The sequence below is a fragment of the Pristis pectinata genome, chromosome 37, assembly GCF_009764475.1.
Source record: "Pristis pectinata isolate sPriPec2 chromosome 37, sPriPec2.1.pri, whole genome shotgun sequence".
Lineage (NCBI taxonomy): Eukaryota > Metazoa > Chordata > Chondrichthyes > Rhinopristiformes > Pristidae > Pristis > Pristis pectinata.
The window spans coordinates 11,866,887-11,891,652 of record NC_067440.1 but is presented as its reverse complement, the minus strand read 5'-3'; the positions used below and the strand labels follow the sequence as shown (position 1 = coordinate 11,891,652).

The following is a 24,766-nucleotide window of genomic DNA, read 5'->3' as shown; positions in this document are numbered from 1 at the left end:
CTATGGCTGTAATAGACTGCTTGAAATAGCTGTGCTTCGCTTTGCAGTACCTTGCTTCAGAGATTTTGCTTGCTTCAGCTAGTTTTCTTCAGCCTTGAGATATGATTATACAGTACAATCAGTTCTTGTCTCAACAAGTCTGCACAATTGACTCTTGCTCCACTAAACTGACCCTGAGCCCACCATGAGAAACCTTATGTGTACAAAGATAACCGGTGGAACAAGATGGTCTGAAAAGATTAAGGAACTATAGCTTTAGTAACTTTTTTTAAGTAATTCCTTTGTCTGTAACCAATCACGATGTAGAAAATAAGTGCCATGTTGCCTGACTGATGCATGATCCTTGTATGGTAATTGTTTGCACCTCTGAAAAAGTATAAGAAAGTGTGTAGATCAATGTATCTCAGAGACCACCCGGTCCGGGACGTAGGTGCCTGGCTTGGTGCTCTCTCCTCGGATCAAGTAATAAAGAGATTGAATGAGAACAGTGGTCTTTTGAGTCTTCCCTCTGACCGAATTCGACAAATGCATGCAGGCTTTTTCCCTTAAGCTTGGGTGAGACTAGAACTAGAGGACATAGGCTTAGGATGAAAGGTGAAATATTTAAGGGGAATCTGAAGGGAAACTTCTTCACCCAGAGGGTGGTGCAAGTGTGGAACGAGAGCTGCCAGTGGGAAGTGATCGATGTGGGTTCAATTGTAACATTTAAGAGAAGTTTGGATAGGTACGTAGATGGGAGGGGTTTGGAGGGATACGGTCCCAGTGCAGATAAATGGGACTAGGCAGAAGATCAGGTTGGCGTGGGCTAGATGGGCGAAATGGCCTATTTCTGTGTTGTAGTACTCTATGACTCTAAGTAGGATTAAAGAGAATCCCATAGCATTTTATATGTAAACCTTTAATCTTCACATTTTTCTACATCGTTGCCTGCTCGTTTAGTTTGTCCGTGATCCCCTTGAAGCCTCTTTATATTTTCATTAGTACTCACATTTCCACTTATTTTGTGTCATCAGCAAACTTAAAAATGTTACTTTGGTCCCCTCAGGCAAATAATTTGGCATAATACTTATCCTTGCAGCACCCCGCTACCCTGCAAACCTGACAAGGGCCTGTTCATTCCTACTTTTGTTTGTTTTCTATCTGTTAACCAACACTCAATCCATGATTGTGTGTTTACGCCCCCCCCCCCCCCCCCCCCCCAATTCTCTGTGTCTAACCTTATTCACACCATCCTGTGTGGGACCTTATCAAAAGCCTTCTGAAAATGCCAATACGCCACATCCACTGGTTGTCCCTCATCTGCTGTGATAGGTACATCCTCTAGCAGATGAGACAAATAGGATTTCCCTTTCACATATCTATGTGGACTCTGATCACTTTATTACTCTCTATAAGCGTCTGGATATCACATCCTTTATTACAGGTTCCAGCATTTACCTAACTACCAATGTTAGGCTAACAAATCAGTAGCTCCCTGCTCTGCAAAAAGTAGCCATGAGAGGTTTTACGTCCACCTGAGAGGGCTTGGGTTTAAATCTGTTTGAAGTCCCTCTGCCTCGTCCATGAATCAGCTGTGATCATATTGAATGGTGGAGTAGGTTTGTCCCACTCCTGTTCCTATTTTCTCTCTCTCTTCTGCCCCCACCCCCACACTGCCCCCACCCCCAAAGCTGCCTGATCTGTCAGATGCTTCCAGCAGTGTTTTTGTGAATTCTTAATATTCATTACAAGATGTGTGAATGTGTTTGTGTAATCCACAGCAATGCACCAAACTGATGCAACTCCTAACTAGTCCACATACATTTTTACTGAATGAAGTCTCTGTACATTGAAATGTAATTATTGCTGCTGTGTCAGCTAATGCAGCCATTCCACACCAGAAACACCCTGCAGTCGCCAAGTGACTGTCTGGTCAATCTGTGATGTTTGATGTGGAGATATTGCCCAAGGTATTGCAACACCACCCCTTTTTTGGGCTTTGGCATGGGCTTAAAACTCCGGTGAGGTCTCAGAGCATATTGTCAAAGAGCCCTTCTAGCCTTAAAACTACAAAGTTAAGCATTATCCAGTTCTAGCAGTTATTTACTACGCAATTTGTTGTGTATTGTAAATACACTCCATCAAACAGTACAACTTGCAAAGCACTGTAAGTGGTGCCTTGTTACACATATCACAGATTGTGGATTGTGGGAATGGTGCCGGAGTGGTTATTTTGCTGAACTAGTGTTCTTGAGGCCTGGACAAAAGATACAGAGATGTAAGCTGAAATCCTATTACAGCAGCTGAGTAATTTAAATTCAGTTACTTTTAAAACGTAGAATTAAAAAACTAGTATCAGTGATGGTGACCAAAGAGTCATGCTTCCTCAGTACTGCCCCTCCAGCAGTGCGGTGATCTCTCAGTAGAGCCTCTTCAACAGTGTGGCACTGCCTCAGCACTGTCCTCTGCAACAGTCCCAGTCCGGTTGATGTGCCCATTCTGTACAGCCCTTCCAACAGATGGCCCCCTGTCAATCATGTCCCTCCGACAAGACTTGCCCAGACCGGTTGATGTGCAAATGTGGATCTTCAACAATATGCTTGTCTCTTAATTACCTCTGAGATATCCCAGCAAACTACTTAGTTCAAGGGTGGCTAGAAATGGGCAGCGCATGCTGGTCTCACTATATCCCACACCCCTCAAGTTGGGAACTTGTCTGTAGCACCCAGACATCACAATCCTTATGTGACACACACGAGAAATGCAGAGCCATTTTCTGCAAAGTCCTGAAAGTCACAGTCGTTAATGATGTTTTCCGGTTGACTCCACAATTACTGGGATTTGCTTTCTTTCAACACCTGCCCTTCACAGGATGCTCGAATAGCACTCTTGAAGGGACAGACCAGCTCGTTGTCGAACATCACAGACCTGCTTCTGATCCCGAACCAGCCAACACATTAGTTCTCAAGTTTCCAGCCAGCTAACATTGAGATGGTGATTCAACTAAAATGCAAACAAATGCCTCTCAAGTGTTCCTTTCTTTTTCATTTAAGTGACCTTTCTTGTGTGTACCAATGTCAGGGTGGAAGGCAAAGTGATCGATCCCAGCGGACAGACAACATTCCCTTACCTGCTCACCACCGAGTACAGCCAGGTGTATGTCAACGGTATGTATATAGAACTAGTAGATACATGTAGTGGAACAGTACTCTGCCTGACTCAGTAGCCTGTTATTACTGTCAGAGGTATGGGAACAGGGTTCAACAAATGGAAAGTGTATGAAAATATAAAAGGCCAAAAACTGACAGATTTTTGAAGGGTGAGAGAAGTTAAGATTAGGGAACCAAAGCTGGTAGATGGAGTTAATGTTTAGATCAGCCTGGTCAAACTGAATGCTGGAACAGGTTTAAGCTGAATGGCTTTCTCCTGTTTCTGTGTCACCACCCGTGTTGGCAGTTTCCCGTGAATGAAGGCTGAAGGTTGTAGTTGCCCCTAAAAGTTCAAATTTCTGTTGGCAGTGTGCTGAGAGACCTGTGACCTCTACCAGCAGGAGGTACAAGGGCAGCAGGTGCAAGGGAACACCACCCCCTGCAGGTTCCCTTCTAGCTCACACACCATCCTGACTTACAAATATATCGCCAGTTCTTCATCACTGAGTCTAAATCCTGCAGCTCCCTCCCCAACACCACTGAGGGAGCATCTCCACCAGAAGGACTGCAGCAGTTCACCTCCACCTTATGGAGGACAATAAATGCTGGCCTTATTTGTGATGCCCAAAAAAAAAGAATAGACAAAAAAATAGATAATTTGGAGACACATACTAGGTTAACATTAGCTGCACCAGATTTCCTGGTGAGTGCACTTTCACCTGCCAGTGATTTCTAGCCGTGATAAAACCATTTATTCGTGCAAATGGGTCCAGTTTCCAAACTGGAGACACAGGAGACTGCAGATGCTGGAAATCTGGAGGCTCCAGCTCCTTTGTGTGTTGCTCCAGTGTGCATACTCTTGTCCCTATGTTCTTTTTCAAGCTGGTTGAGGTAATAATTTGCAGTCAACCCAGAGCAACAGGCTGGCAAATGAGCCCAGAGTGTGGTGGAATGAGAACCACATTAGGCGTTATAGTTATCCATGCAGCCACCAGGGAGTTAGGATGTATTGGTATTGGTTTATTATTGTCACTTGTACCGAGGTACAGTGAAAAACTTGTCTTGTATACCGATCGTACAGATCAATTCATTACACAGTGCAGTTATATTGAGTTAGTACAGAGTGCATTGATGTAGTATGGTGCAAGGTCACAACAAGGTAGATCGTGAGGTCATAGTCCATCTCATCGTATAAGGGAACAGTTCAATAGTTATCACAGCGGGGTAGAAGCTGTCCTTAAGTCTGGTGGTAAATGCTCTCAGGCTCCTGTATCTCCTTGACAATGTGAAGCAGTTTCTGTTGGCTTTTAAGCAAGCTGCAGGCAGACAGAAGTCATTCACCACCTGCAGTGGCAGCTTTCTCACTTGCTGTTTTCACCTTCTGCTGGTCCTTTAGGCTACCATCAAGGAAAACCTTATGTGAAGAACTCCAAAGTGAAGGAGTTTATTCAGTGGATACAAACTGCAAAGGATAAGGAACGGGAGAGATTGAGCCGCACTCGGATTGGTGGATGTTACAGCTATCCTCCGCTGCCCTCCAGCGAGCGGGATTACCGGTGTGAAATGCTCGGTGAGACAGACGGCTTAATGACTCCTGTTCCACATTCACTTCACCATCTGCAGCTTCCCTTGCTGTGATCACGGGGGCATTGGTGCAGGACTTTGAGCAGGTAATCCAGACAAACAGTTTTGTACTGAGAGCGCGCCACACTGTCGGAGGTGAGGGAATGCTGCATACTCAGAGGGTTAGTACCAAGAGAGAGTCGTACTGTCAAGGCAATACTGAGGGAGCTCTACACTATCAGGGAAGCACTGAGGAGACACTGCACTATCAGAGTCAGGAGGGACCGGACTAAGGGAGTGCTGCATAGTCGAGGGTCACACCGAGGGAACATTGTACTGTTGGAGGGTGCAATACCGAGAAAGTGCCATAATGTCAAAGGTGCTGTGCTGAGTGAGGTTTGTATTGTTGAATGGCTAAACTGAGGGAACTCTGAACTGTTGGAGGTTGCAGTACTGAGGGGGTGCTGTACTTTTGGAGAGGCAATGCTGAGGGAGCATTGCAGAGTTGGATGTTGCAGTTCTGAGGGAGCACCACACTGTGGGGGGCAGTGCTGAAGGGTGGGGCAATCCGAAGGGCGTTTATGTTGGAGGGAATGGTACTGAGAGCTCTTTTTCTATGAAGGCAAGAGACTGCATGTGCTGGAATATGGAGCAACACCCAGCCTGCTGGAGGAATTCAGCAGGTCAAGCAGCATCTGTGCGGGGAAGAGGAATTATTTACATTTCACTTACTCTGCTTATTTCCTCCAGCAGATTGTTTGTTGCTCCAGAAACCACGATGCAGAGTTTTGATCCGAAACATTAACAGTTCCTCCACCACAGATGCTGCTTGACCTACTGAGTTCCTTCAGCAGCTTTAGTTACTCTTTTTCTATCAGAAGACCAGCACTGTGGGAGTGCCACGTGTCGTTGGAGGTGGTGGTACTGAGGGAGTGCCACGTCGTTGGTGGTGGTGGTACTGAGGGAGTGCCACGTCGCTGGAGGTGGTGGTACTGAGGGAGTGCCACGTCGCTGGAGGTGGTGGTACTGAGGGAGTGCCACGTCGTTGGAGGTGGCGGTACTGGGGGAGTGCCACGTCGTTGGAGGTGGCGGTACTGGGGGAGTGCCACGTCGTTGGAGGTGGCGGTACTGGGGGAGTGCCACGTCGTTGGAGGGGGCGGTACTGGGGGAGTGCCACGTCGTTGGAGGTGGCGGTACTGGGGGAGTGCCACGTCGTTGGAGGTGGCGGTACTGGGGGAGTGCCACGTCGTTGGAGGTGGCGGTACTGGGGGAGTGCCACGTCGTTGGAGGTGGCGGTACTGGGGGAGTGCCACGTCGTTGGAGGTGGCGGTACTGGGGGAGTGCCACGTCGTTGGAGGTGGCGGTACTGGGGGAGTGCCACGTCGTTGGAGGTGGCGGTACTGGGGGAGTGCCACGTCGTTGGAGGTGGCGGTACTGGGGGAGTGCCACGTCGTTGGAGGTGGCGGTACTGGGGGAGTGCCACGTCGTTGGAGGTGGCGGTACTGGGGGAGTGCCACGTCGTTGGAGGTGGCGGTACTGGGGGAGTGCCACGTCGTTGGAGGTGGCGGTACTGGGGGAGTGCCACGTCGTTGGAGGTGGCGGTACTGGGGGAGTGCCACGTCGTTGGAGGTGGCGGTACTGGGGGAGTGCCACGTCGTTGGAGGTGGCGGTACTGGGGGAGTGCCACGTCGTTGGAGGTGGCGGTACTGGGGGAGTGCCACGTCGTTGGAGGTGGCGGTACTGGGGGAGTGCCACGTCGTTGGAGGTGGCGGTACTGGGGGAGTGCCACGTCGTTGGAGGTGGCGGTACTGGGGGAGTGCCACGTCGTTGGAGGTGGCGGTACTGGGGGAGTGCCACGTCGTTGGAGGTGGCGGTACTGGGGGAGTGCCACGTCGTTGGAGGTGGCGGTACTGGGGGAGTGCCACGTCGTTGGAGGTGGCGGTACTGGGGGAGTGCCACGTCGTTGGAGGTGGCGGTACTGGGGGAGTGCCACGTCGTTGGAGGTGGCGGTACTGGGGGAGTGCCACGTCGTTGGAGGTGGCGGTACTGGGGGAGTGCCACGTCGTTGGAGGTGGCGGTACTGGGGGAGTGCCACGTCGTTGGAGGTGGCGGTACTGGGGGAGTGCCACGTCGTTGGAGGTGGCGGTACTGGGGGAGTGCCACGTCGTTGGAGGTGGCGGTACTGGGGGAGTGCCACGTCGTTGGAGGTGGCGGTACTGGGGGAGTGCCACGTCGTTGGAGGTGGCGGTACTGGGGGAGTGCCACGTCGTTGGAGGTGGCGGTACTGGGGGAGTGCCACGTCGTTGGAGGTGGCGGTACTGGGGGAGTGCCACGTCGTTGGAGGTGGCGGTACTGGGGGAGTGCCACGTCGTTGGAGGTGGCGGTACTGGGGGAGTGCCACGTCGTTGGAGGTGGCGGTACTGGGGGAGTGCCACGTCGTTGGAGGTGGCGGTACTGGGGGAGTGCCACGTCGTTGGAGGTGGTGGTACTGAGGGAGTGCTGCCTTGTTGGAAGGACAGTTCTGTGGGAGGGCTGCACCACGGGAAGGTGGAATTGAGGGAGTCCTGTACTGTCAGATAGGTGGATGGAGAAAGTCGTGTGGCACTGTTTTGAATGTGGACGTTCTCCTCTGTGTCCTGAGCAATTTTTTTTATCTTGCAACCAATGTCAGACCAGGTGATCACAGTTAGATCACACGCAGAACTCAACATCTGTTTGAAACGACCAATTAAATAAACTTACTTCCTCTTCCTTATGTGAATAAAAAGGATAAATCACTTCCATCTGACTGTCTCTGTGTCGGATTTGTACATGTAGCTTGTAGTCTGAGTGAAAGGGTTACGGTTTATTCTCATCTAATATAGTTTATTACATCTGTGCTGAGGGAACCAGCACTGCCTTCAGTAAACCACAGAGGGCATTTCAAAGTGGGAAGAATTCTGCTAAATAAAAAAACTTCCGGAAGTTAATGATTTTTTTTTTCCTCAGGTGGATCGGCCTTGACCACCATGTCAGAACTGAGGCAACTTCTGGATCAGCTGGAGTACAGAGAGTACAGGAGGGTCACTGTCCAAGGGCACATTAGCTCTGTGAAGTACAAGTCACTGACCACAGAAGATGGAGAGGTAACAAAGCTGGACAAATCGTTTTTTGGTACTGGAGGTAGTGACTGTGAATCGTTTTTGCACAGAACCCAGTAGCTTATTCACTGTGGGGTAGGGAAAGGTTTTGTGATTGTACACATCTGTGTGTCCATGCATGTATCTGAGCATGTGTGAACTTTTATGTGAGTGAGTGTGCATGTTCCTCTGAACATACGAAGTATCGTGGTATCGTTAGGGAAGGAATGCACAGTGTATAAACACATTGTCCTCTCCCTGGCTCAAAGGGTACAATTCCCGCTACCCCCGAGTCAGAATGTTGAACATCTCATCCCCCTTCAAGGCCTTTTAGCCTGAGATCAAGGCTGAAAGCCCAGCACTGTGCTGAAAGAATGCTGGACTTCCTCGGGTGCTGTGTTTCAGGTGAGACTTTAAACACAGACTTCCTCTGCTCCATACACTGGATGTACAAGATCCCATATCATTAATTCATCCTCGTGCTCCATGTAATTTTCATCCGTTTGCCAACTGCGTTGGAAAATTGACATTGCTGTTTGTGGGATCTTGCTGTGCAAACATTACCAGCCATGTCTCAGTAACTGTACTTTGGCCATAAAGCTCTTCACAGTGTCCCCAAAAATGACTACCTGTTTCATAAAAGTACTTCAAAAGAGATCCTGTCGTACACGGTGACAGGTCCGGAATCCCTGAGTTGTCCAGGTTTGGCTGAAGAGCACTCTGGTGTGGCTCAGGAGCCCATGCCAAATAAAAGGCACACTTCTGAAGGTGTTTGTGAAGTTTGATAGTAACTGCCAACCTGTCTGGTTCTTGCTTTCAGGAGGTTCTCGTCTTCAAGTCCAGTGGAGCCAGTTGCATAGGAGCGCTGGCCTCTGTTGGTGACTCAATCGATGGCAACCTTTCCTTCCAGGGCACCGGAAGGAGCCGCAGCCCCGTGATCCCTGTCATGAGGTGAGTTATCATTTCTGGAGAAATGGCTAGAGAAAGTCAATTTTACTTTTTTTTATTATTAGATGTCGGTACTTGTTCTTAGTGTCGGAATCAGATTTATTATCACTGACTTATGTGACGTGAAATTTGTTGTTTTGCGGCAGCAGTACAGTGCAAAGACATAAAATTACTACTATAAGTTACAAAAATAAATAAGTAGTGCAAAAACAAGGAATAATGAGGTGGTGTTTATGGGTTCATGGACTGTTCAAAAATCTAATGGCAGAAGGGAAGAAACTGTTTCTGAATCATTGAGTGTGGGTCTTCAGGCTCCTGTACCTCCTCCCTGATGGTAGTAACGAGAAGAGGGCATGTCCCGGGTGGTGAGGGTCCTTAGTGATGGATACCGCCTTCTTGAGGCGCCATCTCTTAAAAATGTCCTTGATGGTGGGGAGGGTTGCGCCTGTGATGGAGCTGGCAGAGTCTACAACCTTCTGCAGCCTCTTGCGATCCTGTGCAAATTTCTATAGATGTACGGTGGAGAGCGTTCTGAATGGTTGCATCCAGACCAAGCTGTGACGCAACCAGTCAGAATGCTGTCCACCGTACATCTGTAGAAATTTGTAAGAGTCTTTGGTGATGTACCAAATCTCCTCAAACTCCTAATGGAGTAGAGCCACTGGCGTGCCTTCTTACACTGACCCTACATTAATGTTATTTTTTATTCTCCCCACATTCTCATCAACTCCCCACAGACTCTACCACTCTGGGTTTGGAAAGAAACTGGAGCATCCAGAGGAAATTTGGGAAATTTTCCTCTCAGGGTCCACATAAAGGATGCTCAAGTCAGGCATACTATCAGTTAGAAGGGCAGCTCTCCCTCTGTCAGTGGGATACCTTCCGTGTTTTCTCAAAGCTCCCCTGATGCCAACAGGTCACTTCTTCATGCTTGAGAGTTGGAAGCCTGTTTGCCTGCAGTAGGCATCTTAGCCTAGGAGGACATGCACCCCTTGGGACAGGGTGGGAGATGGTGATCAGTGGAGTAGATCGGGGGGTATCCACCCTCCGCCCTGAACCCTTCACCTTGCCAGGGCCAAGACCATCCACAGACAGGGGACTAGATTCAATTCCCCTCACTCGCTAAGCAGCTGTGCTGTTACAGAACTGTTCACCAGCGTTGTTCCAACGAGCCTTAGATAGGGAGCGTCATCAGAGAAGGTAAAGTGCTGCACAGTTCAGCGGTCTGGGGAGAGGAGTGTGGGACACTGACGGGGGCTTTACTGCAGTATAAAGAAGTGGGGAGTGTAGTCCGGGATCAAGTGTTGCAAGTGCGACCACATTAATAATCTGGAACTGTCGTTTGACCAGAACTTCACAGAGAAAAAGAGCAGCCTTGCCACCGCAAAACAGAAAAAGAAGGAAAGGAGTAACCCACAGGAAAAGGCGAGTTCGACCGAGGTAACATCAGCTTCTGCTCCCTTCCACAGCTTCAGTCTCTGTCTTGGCCTCCACTCCATCAACCTCTGCTCCCTCCCATGACATCCATTTGCTTCCAGGGCCTCCACTACCCCATTGGCTTTCACTCCCCCTCCTGTTGCTCCCCAGCACTGCCTTGAGAAAGAAACTCCAGTCTCTCTAGAGAGTGTAGAATCCTTGCTACGGTAAAGGTGTTCCAGGGCCAGTCACTGGATTAGATACGTACTTATAATAGAAAATCTCAGTAATTGGTGTATTATTGTCACATGTACCAAGATACAGTGAAAAGCTTTTGTTTGCATGTCATCCAGACAGATCATTTAAGTACATTGAGGTAGTACAAGAGGAAAACAAACAGAATGAAGAATATAGTGTTGCATTTCCAGAAAGAGTGCAGTGCAGGCAGACAAATAAAGTGCAAGGGACATGACGAGGTAAATTGAGAGATCAGGAGTTCATCATTATCATATATGAGCTCTGTACAAGAGATTTAGAACAGTGGGGTAGAAGCTGTCCTTGAGCCTGGTGGTACATGTTCTCAAGCTTTTGTATCTTCTGCCCGATGGGAGGGGGGAGAAGAGAGAATGACCGGGGTGAGATGGGTCCTTGATTATGTTGGCTGCTTTCCTGAGGCTGTGGAGGTGAGGCTGGTTTTGGTGATGGACAGGTCTGTGGGAATTGAGCAGGGTGGTGGAACTGATTGTTCAGCTGTTTTGGAGATGCAGCACAGGCATGATGGGGTTAACGGCCTCCAGTGCTGTATTGTTTTCTGGAAACCTAACCACACGACTCAGGTCCCTGCAGTCTTCCCTGTGAAACATCAGAGTGTGTTCTCATGTAACTGGTTCTGTTTTTACCTAGACCTAGTAAAAGCACAGAGTCGAGCAGCGAAGAAGAGCCTTTTGCCTGTCTGCCACACACAGGTGTGAAGATCACAGAAGGCGGTGTGAGCCCTGACCAAGGTTTGTACACACAGCTGCCTGCACACCATACCCAGTGACCGTACAGCATAGAACAGTACAGCACAGGAACAGGCCCTTTGGCCCACCATGTCTGTGCCAACCATGATGCCAAATCAAACTAATCCCATCTGCCTGCACATGGTCTTTGTCCCTCTCTTCCCTGTCTATAGAGACGGTACAGTTACAAGGTTGAAAGGTACACGGATAGATAAGGCTTAGAGGGCAAACGAGAGCAGCTCAGATAGACATCTTGTTCGGCATGGACAAGTTGGGCCTTGGGGCCTGTTTCTGTGCTGTATGACTCTATGTGGTATTTTATTTAAGGCATTAACACTGATCCCAACTCTGAGGTTAAATCTTGAACACAAAAACAATCAGAAAATTCTGGAAGCTCTCAGCAGGTCAGCCAGCACCCACAGACAGAAAACAGGCTCAACGTTTTGGGTCAAGGATCCTTTATCAGAATTGGAAAACAAGTGTGAGGGGTGGAGGGAATGTCTGTGCTGGGGTCCAGGACAAAGTTTTCAAGACAACAATTATTTTTAGAGGTGAAAGAGTTAAAAGGGAACAAATCAAAACTTATGTGGAGAGAGAGAAATGGAAAAGGGGTGGTAATCTGAAATTGTTAAATATTCAGTCCTGTGGGCTGCAGTGTGCCCAGATGGAAGGTGAATTATTCCTTGAGCTTATGCTGGATGTCATTGGAACAATGTAAGAGACTGAAGACAGAGGGGAGTAGGATGAAGAATTGAAGTGACCAGTGACTAGAAGCTTTGACTGCGTTGCGGAGTGAACAGAGGCGTTTTCCAAGGCAGTCACCCGATTAATGTAAAGGAGAACACATAGTGAGCACATTGTTCAATCTTTCCACTGTCTGTTTAGGTTGAAAGATTTCAGGGTTCTGTTTGAGGTGGAGGGCATTTTCCTGTTCTGTTGCTTGGCACTCCTTCACCCATTTGCAGGTTAATGAGTCCTTCACCTTACCGCTGCAAGGTGTTTATACAAGATTGTTTATACCACGGTAACTGCAGTACCGAGGACATGCAAAGCAGTAGCTGTTCAAAAATGTTCCAGGATGTGAAATGAGTGGCACAAACAAGCTACCGTCTTTTTCCCTTCTTTATAGAGCTCAGTTTTGTCAGGGCTTGCCAAGAGTTCAACATAGACTCCGATGAAATGGGGATGACATCCAGTGACGCGATTCCCAGCTCGTCTCAGATCAGCGGTCCATGGACCAGCAGCCCATGGCAACAGGAGCATCTTGCCCACAGCGGGGACGTCTCAAAGATGGTTGCTCGAAACTTCCGCCTTAGGGACAAGGCCTTGCTTCTGCGTACCTTTGGTCTCCAGCCATCCAAATTCACTGGAGTGCAGGCTGATCCTGGGAAGAAGTTGGAACAGTGTGAGCTGGCGTGTTGCCGTGGATACTACATTGTGACCATTTTAGGTAAAGGCAACTTGGGTAATGAGGTTTGGGAAACTCTTGGGTTTGTCTGCTAATACCTTGGGAGTATCTGAATACTAACAAGCCCACGGTGTTAGGACTGATGCAATGCTATACAGAAAGAGTAGGAAGAGGTGTTAATTTGGTACTGATACAAGACACAGTAGTGTAGCAGTTAGTGTAACGCTATTACAGTGCCAGCCACCCGGGTTCAGTTCCCGCCACTGTACGTTCTCCCCATGTCTGCGTGGGTTTCCTCCGGGTGCTCCGGTTTCCTCCCACATTCCAAAGATGTACAGGTTAGGAAGTTGTGGGCATGCTATGTTGGCGCTGGAAGCGTGGTGACACTTGCGGGCTGCCCCCCAGAACACTCTACACAAAGGTGCATTTCACTGTGTGTTTCAATGTACATGCGATTAATAAAGATATTAATCTGAGATTAATTAGTCTGAGATTGGAGACACAAGATGCTGGAAACAAACGACCTACAGGAGGAACTCAGCTGGTCGAGCAGCATCTGTAGGCGGAAAGGAATTGTTGACATTTCGGGTCAAAACCGTACATCAGTCCCGAAACATCAACAATTCCTTTCCTTCCACAGATGCTGCTCAACCCGCTGAGTTCCTCCAGATTGTTTGTTAGTCGGGATTGGTACGGGCAGTGGGCTTAGTCAGGGATTGATACAGGTTGTGAGAGAGAAAATGGGGCAGTCAGATTGATATGGGCCTCTGTGAAGAGTAGGACAATAGGAATAGACTGGAATTCTTCACAGGTTTGTGAGGAATGGGGCAGTGGGGTTACAATTGAATTGATGGGGCACAACATGGCAAGTGGTGATATATGTGGAAGTCATTAGATAAGGTGCCACAAAAAAAAATGCTGGTGCACAGTATAGGACAACCTCCCAGGTTGAGAGAGTTACTCTATTAAAGAGCAGCTGAAGAAATCAGATCTATATTGGAGTTTATAAGAAGGATGAGTGATCTTACTGAAACATTTGTGATCCGTGGGGGAGGCACGACAGGATAGATGTCAAGATGGTTCCACGTGAGAGAACCTCGAACTAGGAGACATAGCTACAAGATTAGGGGGGTGGTCATTTAAAACTGAGGTGCGTAGGAACATCTTGCAGAGGATGATAAATCTCTAGAATTCTCTATCCTGGGGGTTTGTAGAAGCTGGATCATTGGGATATTTAAAGAGGAAATAATTTTGAAAGATCGGGGAATTGAGGGCTATAGGAACTGGCACAGGAGATAAGGTCTAGAGCAGATCAGCCATGATGATATTGAATGGCAGGGCAGGCTTGAGGGGCTGAGTGGCCTATTCCTGCTTCTTTTTTCTGATACTTTATTTACCAGTTCAATTGCAAATGCTTTCTATGAATTCCCCAGCACTAAGTGCTCTGAGCTGAAGTCATTAATCACTTCATTGCTACTGGTTTACTTGACTTTTTCTCTCTGTTCACATCATTGGATAGTGTCTCAGTTGTTGATCAACAAGTAGGGAGGGCATATTTGTTGAATTGTTTGGACACACCGTTTTGTAAAGAATGACAGCCAGTTAACTTGCGCTCTAGCACCTCGGGGCTTGAAGGTGTCAGCTCCACAGGTTTCACTTACTGGGTACATGTCGGAAAACATTTCAACTGTTAGGGCACTGTTGCCAGGTGTATCCCTGTCCTAACAGTTGCCCACACTCTGTGAAGGATCATGAGGAGCACGGTCCCTGAGCCAATCTCCATGTCTTTCCCAATGGGAGTCTGACCAAAATCATGTGTGGGATCTGTCAGCAGACACCAAAGGTTGGAATCATCATAAAGCAACATTAAGTGTGGAGGAATTGAAAAGTTAGACAGAAGTCTCATGTTTTTTTTTCCTTCTATCACCTTCCAGGACTAAATCGAGAGCTATCTTTAGACACGATCTTTCTCCCCACCATTCCCAGGGTGGACCACCGAGATATGTGCTCTGCCAAGCACGACAACACCTTTATCTCTGCTTTAGCTCATGGAGGACTATCGTCCAGAAGGGCCTCTTGCATCGATACAGACAGTGAAGAGAGCTCCTCACAGCCTCCCGGTAAATGTTTCCTCCAGCTCTCCTCCTCCTTTCTGAAGGCACTTACCCTCACTAAACACAGCCCCAACTATCCACCAATACGTTGTCCCAGTCCTCGCACTTGGGAGCCGATAATTTGATAGAATTAACGGCACAGAAATAGAACATTCAACTCAATTGGTTCACATGGAGTTTCTGCTCCATGACCTCCTTCCTCACCATTCCTCTGTCCCTCCCCCTTAAATGTCTCTCTAATGTTTGGCTCAAGTAATCCTTCTGAGAGTAAGTGCCACATTTCTTCCTGCTCACAAGTTTATGAATTTCCTGGGTCCCCTGGATTTGTCTGTCATTTTTATTTACTGGTCCTGAGTTTCAGACACTCCAGCAGGTGTAAAATTCTTCTATGTATCAGCCTTAGCAACTGTAAAATCTTGTGGATTTCTGTGAGATCGGTGTTTTCTCCTGAGGTGACCTAGCCTGTTGAGACCTGAGGTAAGATCAACATAGGATGACATTTGCCATTGTAGTTTCTGACCAGAAGAGGGGGCCCTTGCACTGTCAGACAACAACCTGGTTTCACTGGTGTCAGAGCCCAGAGGAGTTGCTTATGGGTCTGTGGAGCTGGCCAAGGCAGTTCCTCTCAGCCGACTTCATCTCTTCCCAAACTCTGCTGCCCAACATCTTCCTTTGTACCACCATCCCCTTCACCCTTACGGTAGAACTCGGATAACCTGGTATCTGGAAATGTGCTGGTTCAGCATCGAACTTGCTGTGCTACCTCCCCCCCCCCCCCCCCCGTCACCTTCAGCTTTCTGGGGCCCCAGTTCCCACACTCCCCTGGGTCATGGTTCCTTGTCCACTCAAAAAGGCCCCATTTCATCTACTTACTGGGATCACTGGAAATGTTGTTATAATATTGTCTTGCGTCTCAAAAGTGAATTAATGTTGAGGTATTAATAGGAGTAACATCCAATGGTCTGGAAAAAGTGCTGGTCTGGCACCAAAGCCCCACTTGCATTGGGTTTTACTGTACTGACTATTCACTGATCTGCACTGCCTCCCATTCCAGAAAGGTCAAAAAATTAAAATATCTCTCTTTTTAAAATTTCTCTGGGACCCCCCCCCCCCTTTTCCTTACTCCAACTCCACTTCAGCCCTCTAAGATCTTGGCACTCCAGTTCTGGCTTTTGGATCACCCTCAAGGTTAACCACTCTAGGATTGGTAGCCTTACCATCAACTGTTTTGACCCTGGTGATCCCTCCCTTTCTCGTCCTTTGGGATGCTCCTTGAAACCTAATCACCTGCACTATTATCAAATTTTGTTTAACATAGCAAAATGTCTCAGACAGCATAAAAGCTCTGTATAAAATGCAAGTTATTGTTGCTGGGGCTTACAATTGCCTCAACATACCCTGGTAGAAAATCAAGTAATTTGCATATAGCAAGATCCCGCAAGCTGCCACGATAGTGGTGGGCAGATTATGTTTGTGTTTCTGGAGTGGGCCTTGAACCTCCTGACTCAGGACGAGACAGTGTAAAAACTGAACGACACAGCAAATGGAAAGTAGCCTTGACAGTTTTTATTTGAAATCATATTCTTCATTTGCCCATTGCCAGGTGACATTCTCAGACCTGTGGCCGGCCTGGAGAAGATGCTTTTCATCTTTGTTCTCGATATCTGCAGTCAAGGAGGCTCCAGAGTTGAAGTCGCTCTCAATCGTGCCTACGTCCAACACCAAGCTCTCTGAAAAGTTTTTGATTCTTTTTTCTCCCCCATCTTAACGCCAGCATTATCACCCAGAATGGAGCAGATGCAGTTACGACTTTCTGCAGTATTTTAAATTATTTTTATGCAGCTTTCATTCTGGGTTTCTGAAAAGAGAAAAGTATGTTTTTGTTCCTGTGGAACTGTATCAAAGTCATCGTTAGAGACCTTTGTCTAGAAGAGCTCACTGGTGAGGACATGGTGGGCCAACGGGTGTTTAGTCATTAGTCTTCTGTGGCAAACTTCAGTCCTCCCCTGAAGATGTGCTCAGGAAGTCAGCCAGACAGCACCTGATATTCCAGCTGGGTAGTCTAACAGCTCGATGGTGAATTCAATGTTAATGCCAGTTTCAGGTAACCTACTCCTCCTCTGTCCCTTTTTTCTCTCTCCCCCTGATCTACCCACCTACACCCATGCAACCACCCCCCCATCACTGTTTCTTTCCCTTCCTCCAGCCACTCCTCTCAATAGGACCCCTCCCCCCACTGTTCCCACCTCCCTTCTTTCGTTCCATGCTCCACCTTACTTTCCTAACAAACTCCATCATCTGCAGCCCTTTGTTACCTCCACCTGCCAGCCTGAGTCACTATTTCCACCCTTCCCTCACCTGGATCCACCCAAGACTTGGCAGCTCTTGTTCCACCCCTCCCCTTCACCCAGTTTCTTGACCTGAAACATCAACCATTGATTTCCCTCCACAGACGCTGCCTGACCTGCTAAGTTTCTCCAGCTGTTTGCTTTTTGCTTGGGAGTCTGTAAACCTGTTGAAGTCTGCTGTACAGAACTGCTGTACTTAACACCCTCCCCACCAGGGAAGACTCACACAGCCATAGAGTTATACAGCTATACAGCATGCTGACCAAGCTGCCTTCCTGAGCTAGTCCCATATCCCTTTTCCTATCCATATACCTGTCCAAATGTCTCTTAAATGTTCTAATTGTACCCACCTCTACCACTTCCTCTGGCAGCTCATTGCACATACCCACCACCCTCAGCTCCGCTTTAAATCTTACCCTTCACCTTAAATCTATGCCCACTAGTTTTGGACTCCCCTGGGAAAAAGATTGACCATCCTCTCATCTGTACCCCTCATGATTTTTATACGGTCACCCCTCAGCCTCCTATGCTCCAAGAAAAGCAGCCCCAGCCTATCCATTCTCTCCTTATAACTCAAGCCCTTCGGTCTCAGCAACATCTTTGTGAATCTTTGCTGTACCTTCTCTAGCTTAATCACATCCTTCCTATAGTATACATACACACAGACCTCCAGTGGGGATCCTCCTTTGCTGTCAGGTGGTAGAATGGACCACCCCGGCATGTCCAGACAAGACATGGGCAAGGAAATGGAGTGTGGGGGACAACCTCTGGTGTGGAATGGCACAGAGTAACAAGGACTACCTTCTCGTATGTTTTGGAAGTTACAACAATGGCTGAACCTGGATGAAGTAATAACAATTATAAGAAAATATCTCCAGGAGAATGAATAGGCATGGGAAAAGAAGGTGGCTCTGGCTGTAAATTCAAACCAGTTTACCAGTGATTCTTTGGCTGTGGGCAGATGCATTGTCACCCAGGTCACCTGGAGCTGTCTGGGCATTCCATCTGGGAACAATTATACTTTGATAAAACAGTCTCTAACCAGACAGCTCCAATGGACTCAGGCCAAGAAATCGGGATGGGTCAGAAATGTGAAGGATGGAAAATTACAATAGTCTCCTTGCAGAATCTCGCTGTCCTACCCCTGTGATGCGAAGCCTCTTGAGTCCAGCCACCAACCTTACAGCATATGTGAAAGTGGTGCTCTTTACACAAATGAGGTTTCCATACACTGCTGTGCAGCTACTCCACATGGATGAGTCAGGTGTGTCCTTTCAGCCAACCCATGCCATTTCAAACCTGTGTATTACCAACCCTCCACTTACCTGGACAGCAGTATTTCAGTCTCAGTATTACCAATTTATCATGATCTTCCCCCTCCCAGGTGTGTGACGATCTGTGTTGTCATGTCCGGCTCTCATTCCGTGAATGCATCATCAGCTTTTCTGAACGAGGATCGTCTGGTATCACAGAGGGAGGGGCAGTGGGGGCTGCGGCACCAGAAGAAAAGATAACCTCAGATATATTGAAGTTGTCTTTGTGGAAAAGTTTAGGAATTTGATGGCAAATGTGAAATTGATTTTTATTTATTTATTATTTGATTTCTAACAGAAGAAGCAATTTGGGGAAGTATATTGAAAGAAAGTTTAACCTGTTTGAATGGAATGGTTGTGCTTTGAAACATGTTTAGCCCTAACTCAGAAAATTCAGAGAAGAAAACCTCCCACTGAGTAAGAACAACCAAGACCAATCCCACTTCCCAGCTTCTAGCTGTAGATCACTGCTCAAGTGCTTACTTGGGGACTTTCAAAAGTGTGAGGGTTTCTGCCAGACCGCACCACTCGGGTGAAAAATATTGTTAATTTCCCTTTAATCATTCTACAAATTAATTCCTCAATGTCACTGGCCTAAGTACTCCTCCTTTCTTATCCTGCCTCAGCCTCTCATGATTTTATACATCTTGATAAGTCTCTCCTCTGTCTCCTAAGTTTCAGAGACAACCAGACTAGTCGGTCTTTCCTCAAATATTATTCTCCATCTGTAACAACATCTCAAATCTCTACACCTTCTCTATTGATGTCACATCTTTCATGGTGCAGGAACTGCTGTCAGATGTTATTTTCTCTGTTGGTTTTATTATTGTCAATTGTTGAATTTTAAAATAATTTGTGAAGAGCTCAGGTTTGCAGGGAATGTATTATTGGGGTGCTATCAAACAGGTTTTCACTGATTAGTGGCAGTCTTACAGCATGGAAACAGGCCCTTCAGCCCAGAACCCACATCAAGAACCCATTTACACAAATCCCATTTTATTCTCACCACATTCACATCAACTACTCTCAGATTCTATCCCCTCACCTACAGCACTAGGGGCAATTAACAGTTGCCAACCCACATCTCTTTGGGATCTGGGAAGAAACTTCAGTCATCAGAGATCAGGATCAAACCTGGGTCATTGGAGTATTAAGGAAGGACAGCTGTCACAAATTCTCCTCCAGGTTTGGTTTCCCTGCACATTTTGCTGTCCTGGGTCTAATCAACCCTGGAAGTATAGGAGCTGTTTCAAGTCCCCAGATGTGTGTGCACCTCTCTTCCCGAATCCCAGTGTAGAATTTTACACACACACACAGGATGCAGACTCCACATTTCCAGCACTCAGAATGCTTTTTGCCCCATCTGCATGACGCATCAGGATTGTGATGGAATACTTTCCCACTCGCCTGGGTGAATGCAGCTCCAGTAATATTGTGTGGCTAGCCCAACTGAGTACACAAAACAAGATAACGCCTATTTTTGGTTAACCATCCAGAGAAAAGCTGAGATTATGCTGGTCGCTGGTCTGCATATTATCTTTGTTACTTTACTATTCATTGGGCATGGGCACAGAGAACAAGAGACAATGCTCAGTATCTCCAGTCATACATAGGCCAGACCATGTAAGGTCAGAATTTGAAGGGTATTAGGGAACCAGGTGGATTTTTATGGGAAAAAGTGTACTTTCTAACACCCTTTTATTCCCCAGCTGCCATGGTGTGACTTGAACTAGTGCCTCTGGGTTACCACTCCAGTAATAATCACTATGCTGACACACCCTTGCATTATGTGCAGGCTGTCACTGGGTAATGAACCAGTTCCATTTTCCTGTAAGTTGGAAAATACACAAAAATCACTCAATATGGTAACCATTCCTCCACAGTATTATAATGCATCAGTCTTATGTGCTTTTGATGGCATAAGAAAGAATAAGTATTAAGGGGGGGAGGGGGCAGGAACGACTAGTTCTGTCCTTCAGAAGAACAAACACACGTACATCAGACATCTGAATTTAATATCATTCATATGTAGGGGTGTCCATTAGTTGGGTGTCTAACCCAGGGACAACTTGTGCTTCTGAGATGCACCACTATGGCAAAATGCCAAGAGTAGTTGGGTTAGATTTGGTAGGGCCCAATGGGCCTATGTTATTGCAATCAATGAAATTATTTTCCTCAGCACCAATGTTGTCTGATCAGTAATCCTTTCATCATTGTACATCGACTCTGCAACACAATGAACACTGGCACACCACAGAGCTAAAAACACAAGTTTCTACAGGAACAGCTAGAATGGAAATCACCATAATCATTTATATACCATTGAACATTCTCTTGTTGGGTTACCAACACCACAGAAATTGGCTATAGGGCAGAAAATGGTGAATATTTTTTCTGGATTGGAGGAAAAATACAATGTGTACCCCAGAGGACACTTACATATTCAGGTTTTCAAATTTTATAGGTGAGACAAAACCCTGAAATGCAGGCAAGAAAAGTGAGGTGATTTGATAAAATGAAGATACATGAACTAAATGGTACAATTTTAAAAGTGTTGCAGGAAAGGATCGGGGTCTACATACACAAGTCTGAAAATATCAGCAGGCTGAAAAAACATGGGTGGGATGCTGAGTCTGTAAAGGCACGGTAATATTTTATTTCTGTGGCATATTTAACTAGCAAAACATCCCAAGCCATTTCCCAGCAGCCAACAGACTTATCACATAGTCAATGACAGGTTTTAAGCATGGCGGGAAGAGGAAAGAAGAGGTTTAGAAAGGGAATTTTAAGCTCGGGCATGGCCACCATGCTGAAGCAGGTAAAGGAAAATCAAGAGGCCCCAATTGGAAAAGTGCAGACATCTCATGGGAGATGACAAGAGGGCAGTTTTAAAGAAAATGGGTAAAAACTTATAAATTAGATGCTCCTTAACCAGACACCAATGGAAATTTGCCCATGGAGCAGTGCAGTGGCACAGCACTAAGTGCTGCTTCAGGAACACAGGTTCAATCCAAACATCAGGTGCTGCCTGTGTGAGTTTGCAGATTCTCCCTGTGACTTTTACTGAGGGTACTCTGGTTTCCTCCCACACCCCAAAGATGTGCTGGTACATTGAGTGGCAAAGAGTCAAAGGGGAGTTGATGGGCATGTGAGAGAATAAGTTGCAAGGTACATGGATATGGGACTGCTCACTTGGGAGCTAGTATGGACAGAAATAACCACCTGTAATAAAGGTAATGAATGAACACACCTTGCTGCTTGTCATGACACTGACCACAACTTTGAGGGAAGCAGCCAGAAATGTAAATGTCAAATCTACATTTAACAATGGCAAAGTGGTGGGGGAATTCAGCCCCAGGTGAGTGGAGGCCTATGCTATGGAGGTAGAAGCAATGATTCAGAAAAGCCCACGTTCACAGCAGGCTCAAATTTATAGTAGGTGCTTAGTCTGGTCTGATTTAAGATGCCAGGGACAGGGATGCAGTCTAAACTGGGGAGTGGAGAGCGTGACAGGGACCAAAGATGTGGGTCTTTCCAGCACTGAAGGAAGTTTCTGCTCATACAGTTTGTATATTGGGAAAGCAGTGTGACAATTTAGATTCTGAGGATGGGTGCAGACTGGAAGAGCTGGATGTTATCAGCATTTGTGCAAAGAATGCTGTTTTTTGGTGATCTTACAGGGGAGACATGTAATTGAGAAACATCAGGACCTAGAGCAGATTCTCTTAAACTTTTGAGGCAGAAGTTAGACTTCAGAATATGCATCATGGATAATTCTGAGTACTACAACAGGAGATGTAGCACCAAGGATGATTCCGCAATCAGTAATGCAGAGAAATGAATGTCGTTTTCTTGAAGTAGAGAAGCTTAAGCAATAGAGTCACTCAACATCATTAAGGGCTTTGAGGGTAAATAAGGAGAAGCAGTTTAGTGGCAGAAAGGCCTGAGGGAAAGTTTATGGCAGTGACCTATAACACACGGCCCGTGAGCCAATGTTAGTGGGACGGTTCAGTGAGCCACCTGCACTCCCTGTTCCCCTGCCCACATTTACCTACAACACTAACTTGTTCTCCAAAGCTGACACAATTGGTGAGGCCCTGTTTTGTGAAGGGCTTTCCTGCCGAAAATAGCAATCTCTACCCTTAGAAATGCCTTGACTGCCAGTTACTCCACCCCAGACATATTGCTGTCAAGACTTGAATGTCAGATGGAAATGTTAAAAGTATCCAAAAACTATTAAAAATTAACCATACACAACATTAGCATTTAAAAATAAATATTACATTAAAAATGACTCAATTAAAAAAATATAAATCACCTGAAATTCGCCTCTTCCTCAGAACCATTGTTCTCCACTGTAACTGATGCAGGTTCACTGGGCAGACGCCCCAGCATAACTGCAGGAAGTTGGTGTTCCATCAATGGATTCCAGCATCAGAGTAAATTCTGAATAACATCTGTCATAAAGTTAAGGATTTCTGCACTTACTCAAATGACCCCCAAAATTGATTAAGATTGTCAATCCATAAGAGGCACCATTTCCTTCAGAGGATCTTCTGAGATGACGAACTGGGTGGGGGGGGGGGGGGGGGGGGGGAGAGATTACACTGCATGTCTCTCAGTGGTTGTGTGGCTGACTGGATGGCAGGTTCCACTCATTCAATGCAATCAAGATTTCTTGGTTATATTTTCCTGAGGGCAAGCCTGCATTCAAACTTTCTGCATCTACGTTGATATTGAGCACTGTCTCATCCATGTCTGAATAAGTGCCAGAGTGCCTAAAAGTAACCAATGCTGCCTGGTGTGAATGCTGTAACAGGTCACAAAGAATATGAAGGGCAGTAAACCAACCCAAAAAGAAAACCAGTCGTCATTCTTATTATAGAGTTTGCTTTTATTTTTCATATTGCATTTGGACATCAAAAACCCACAACATAATGTATATTTTTCACATGAAAAGGATCTTACACAGCAACATTGAGAGGGAAGTAGCGTTGGCAAATTAACCAGGAGATCCTTTTGCAATCCGCTGCTTGCGTCGGACCATATTGGAGCAGCACACACAATATTGGCAAAATGGTTGGAACCTGCCAATATTTATGTGCTGCTAAAGCAGAGCCGACAGTGCATTCCTTTATCCTCCACACCCAGCACCTTGGAATCCCACACCCAAAGATCTGACCACACAAATCACTGAATTATCTTGCAGCTTTAAAACATGGATTTTAAACATTTGTTCATGTGTATTATATAGACATACACAAACCCACAAGTTAAAATGCTTCACCACTTAAAGGAAAAGAGAATTGCACTTGATTTGTTGTTCTTAACTTAAGCAATTAGTACTTCATTAAAATTTACTGGCACACAATTTAAGGGAGGAGATTCAGTCTAAAATATACCACATTTGATTTCTCAGCAACTTTCCAAACAGATTAGAAACCAGGTCCAACCTAAAACTGCAGATCGGTTGCGAGCTGTGATCATTCAGAAACAGGGGGAGTGTGTGTGAACACAGCCAAACAAAGATCTCACTTGGACCACAAGTTCTTTAATAGAGACACAGACACACACTTGTATTTGATGGGCTTAAACTAGTAAAGCAGTAGCAAAAATGAACTGAAAAATTATCATACAATTTGCAATGATAATTGAACTAAAATATATTAGAAAATTTTCCATTACACAATTTTCTGATAAGGTTCATCAAGTTGCATCCTTTTAGTTACCACACAATCACCTCAAGATTCAAGTCAGTGATAAAGTCATCGCTCACCTCCTGCACTGCCACCCAAATGATGTTTCAAGCTGTTAATCAATTACAGTTGTATTCAATTGGAGTTCAGATACCTGGTCAAAGTTTTAAGCTAATTAAGAGCGTAGCAAAAACCACATATAACACTCACGTGGAGCCAAGGAGCAAACTCAAGACATCTCAGCTGTTTTTATATATATGGGATCCACACAGCAGGCACTGCATAAAGCTAATGCTGTACGTATTGCACACTGTAACTATACGTCTCCATCTTGGCATCAGCTTGTGTTTATAATGTGGTGCAGATCTGGATGCTCTTCAGAGTGAAACTAAAATGAGAGCAGCACATGCTGCATAGACGATGAAGGTGTGTGTTTATATATAGCGCTGCAGATGACACACACTTCCCACATTAAGTGCACTACAACTCTGCACCCAGCAGCATTACTTCTAAGGGCAGAGCAAACCTTTCAGTGTGAATCATCTTCACATACAACACAGGAAGCTTACAAAATCTATTGTTGACCCAACTGGGCTAACTTTCTGGTAGTCATTGTATGATAGAAGTGGTTACTTTCTGTAGGCAGATGGATCTCATGCATGACATGCACCCTCCAACTTTGGGTCTCCCTTTCTAATATCGCTCTGTGGAT

The 24,766-nt window shown here is 46.3% G+C and overlaps 1 protein-coding gene across 1 annotated transcript in view; it reads left to right on the top strand.

The window, feature by feature from the left end:
- LOC127586669 (RPA-related protein RADX-like) overlaps positions 1 to 23,334 on the top strand; it is a 38,927-nt gene extending 15,593 nt beyond the window's left edge. The window contains exons 7-15 of the mRNA XM_052044786.1: positions 3,033 to 3,146; positions 4,525 to 4,698; positions 7,680 to 7,816; positions 8,631 to 8,761; positions 10,109 to 10,198; positions 11,078 to 11,178; positions 12,305 to 12,625; positions 14,518 to 14,703; positions 16,301 to 23,334. Coding sequence (XP_051900746.1) covers positions 3,033 to 3,146; positions 4,525 to 4,698; positions 7,680 to 7,816; positions 8,631 to 8,761; positions 10,109 to 10,198; positions 11,078 to 11,178; positions 12,305 to 12,625; positions 14,518 to 14,703; positions 16,301 to 16,431 — 1,385 coding nt within the window. The 3' untranslated portion in view covers positions 16,432 to 23,334. The remainder of the gene's footprint in view (positions 1 to 3,032; positions 3,147 to 4,524; positions 4,699 to 7,679; positions 7,817 to 8,630; positions 8,762 to 10,108; positions 10,199 to 11,077; positions 11,179 to 12,304; positions 12,626 to 14,517; positions 14,704 to 16,300) is intronic.
- The last annotated feature ends 1,432 nt before the right edge of the window (positions 23,335 to 24,766 follow it).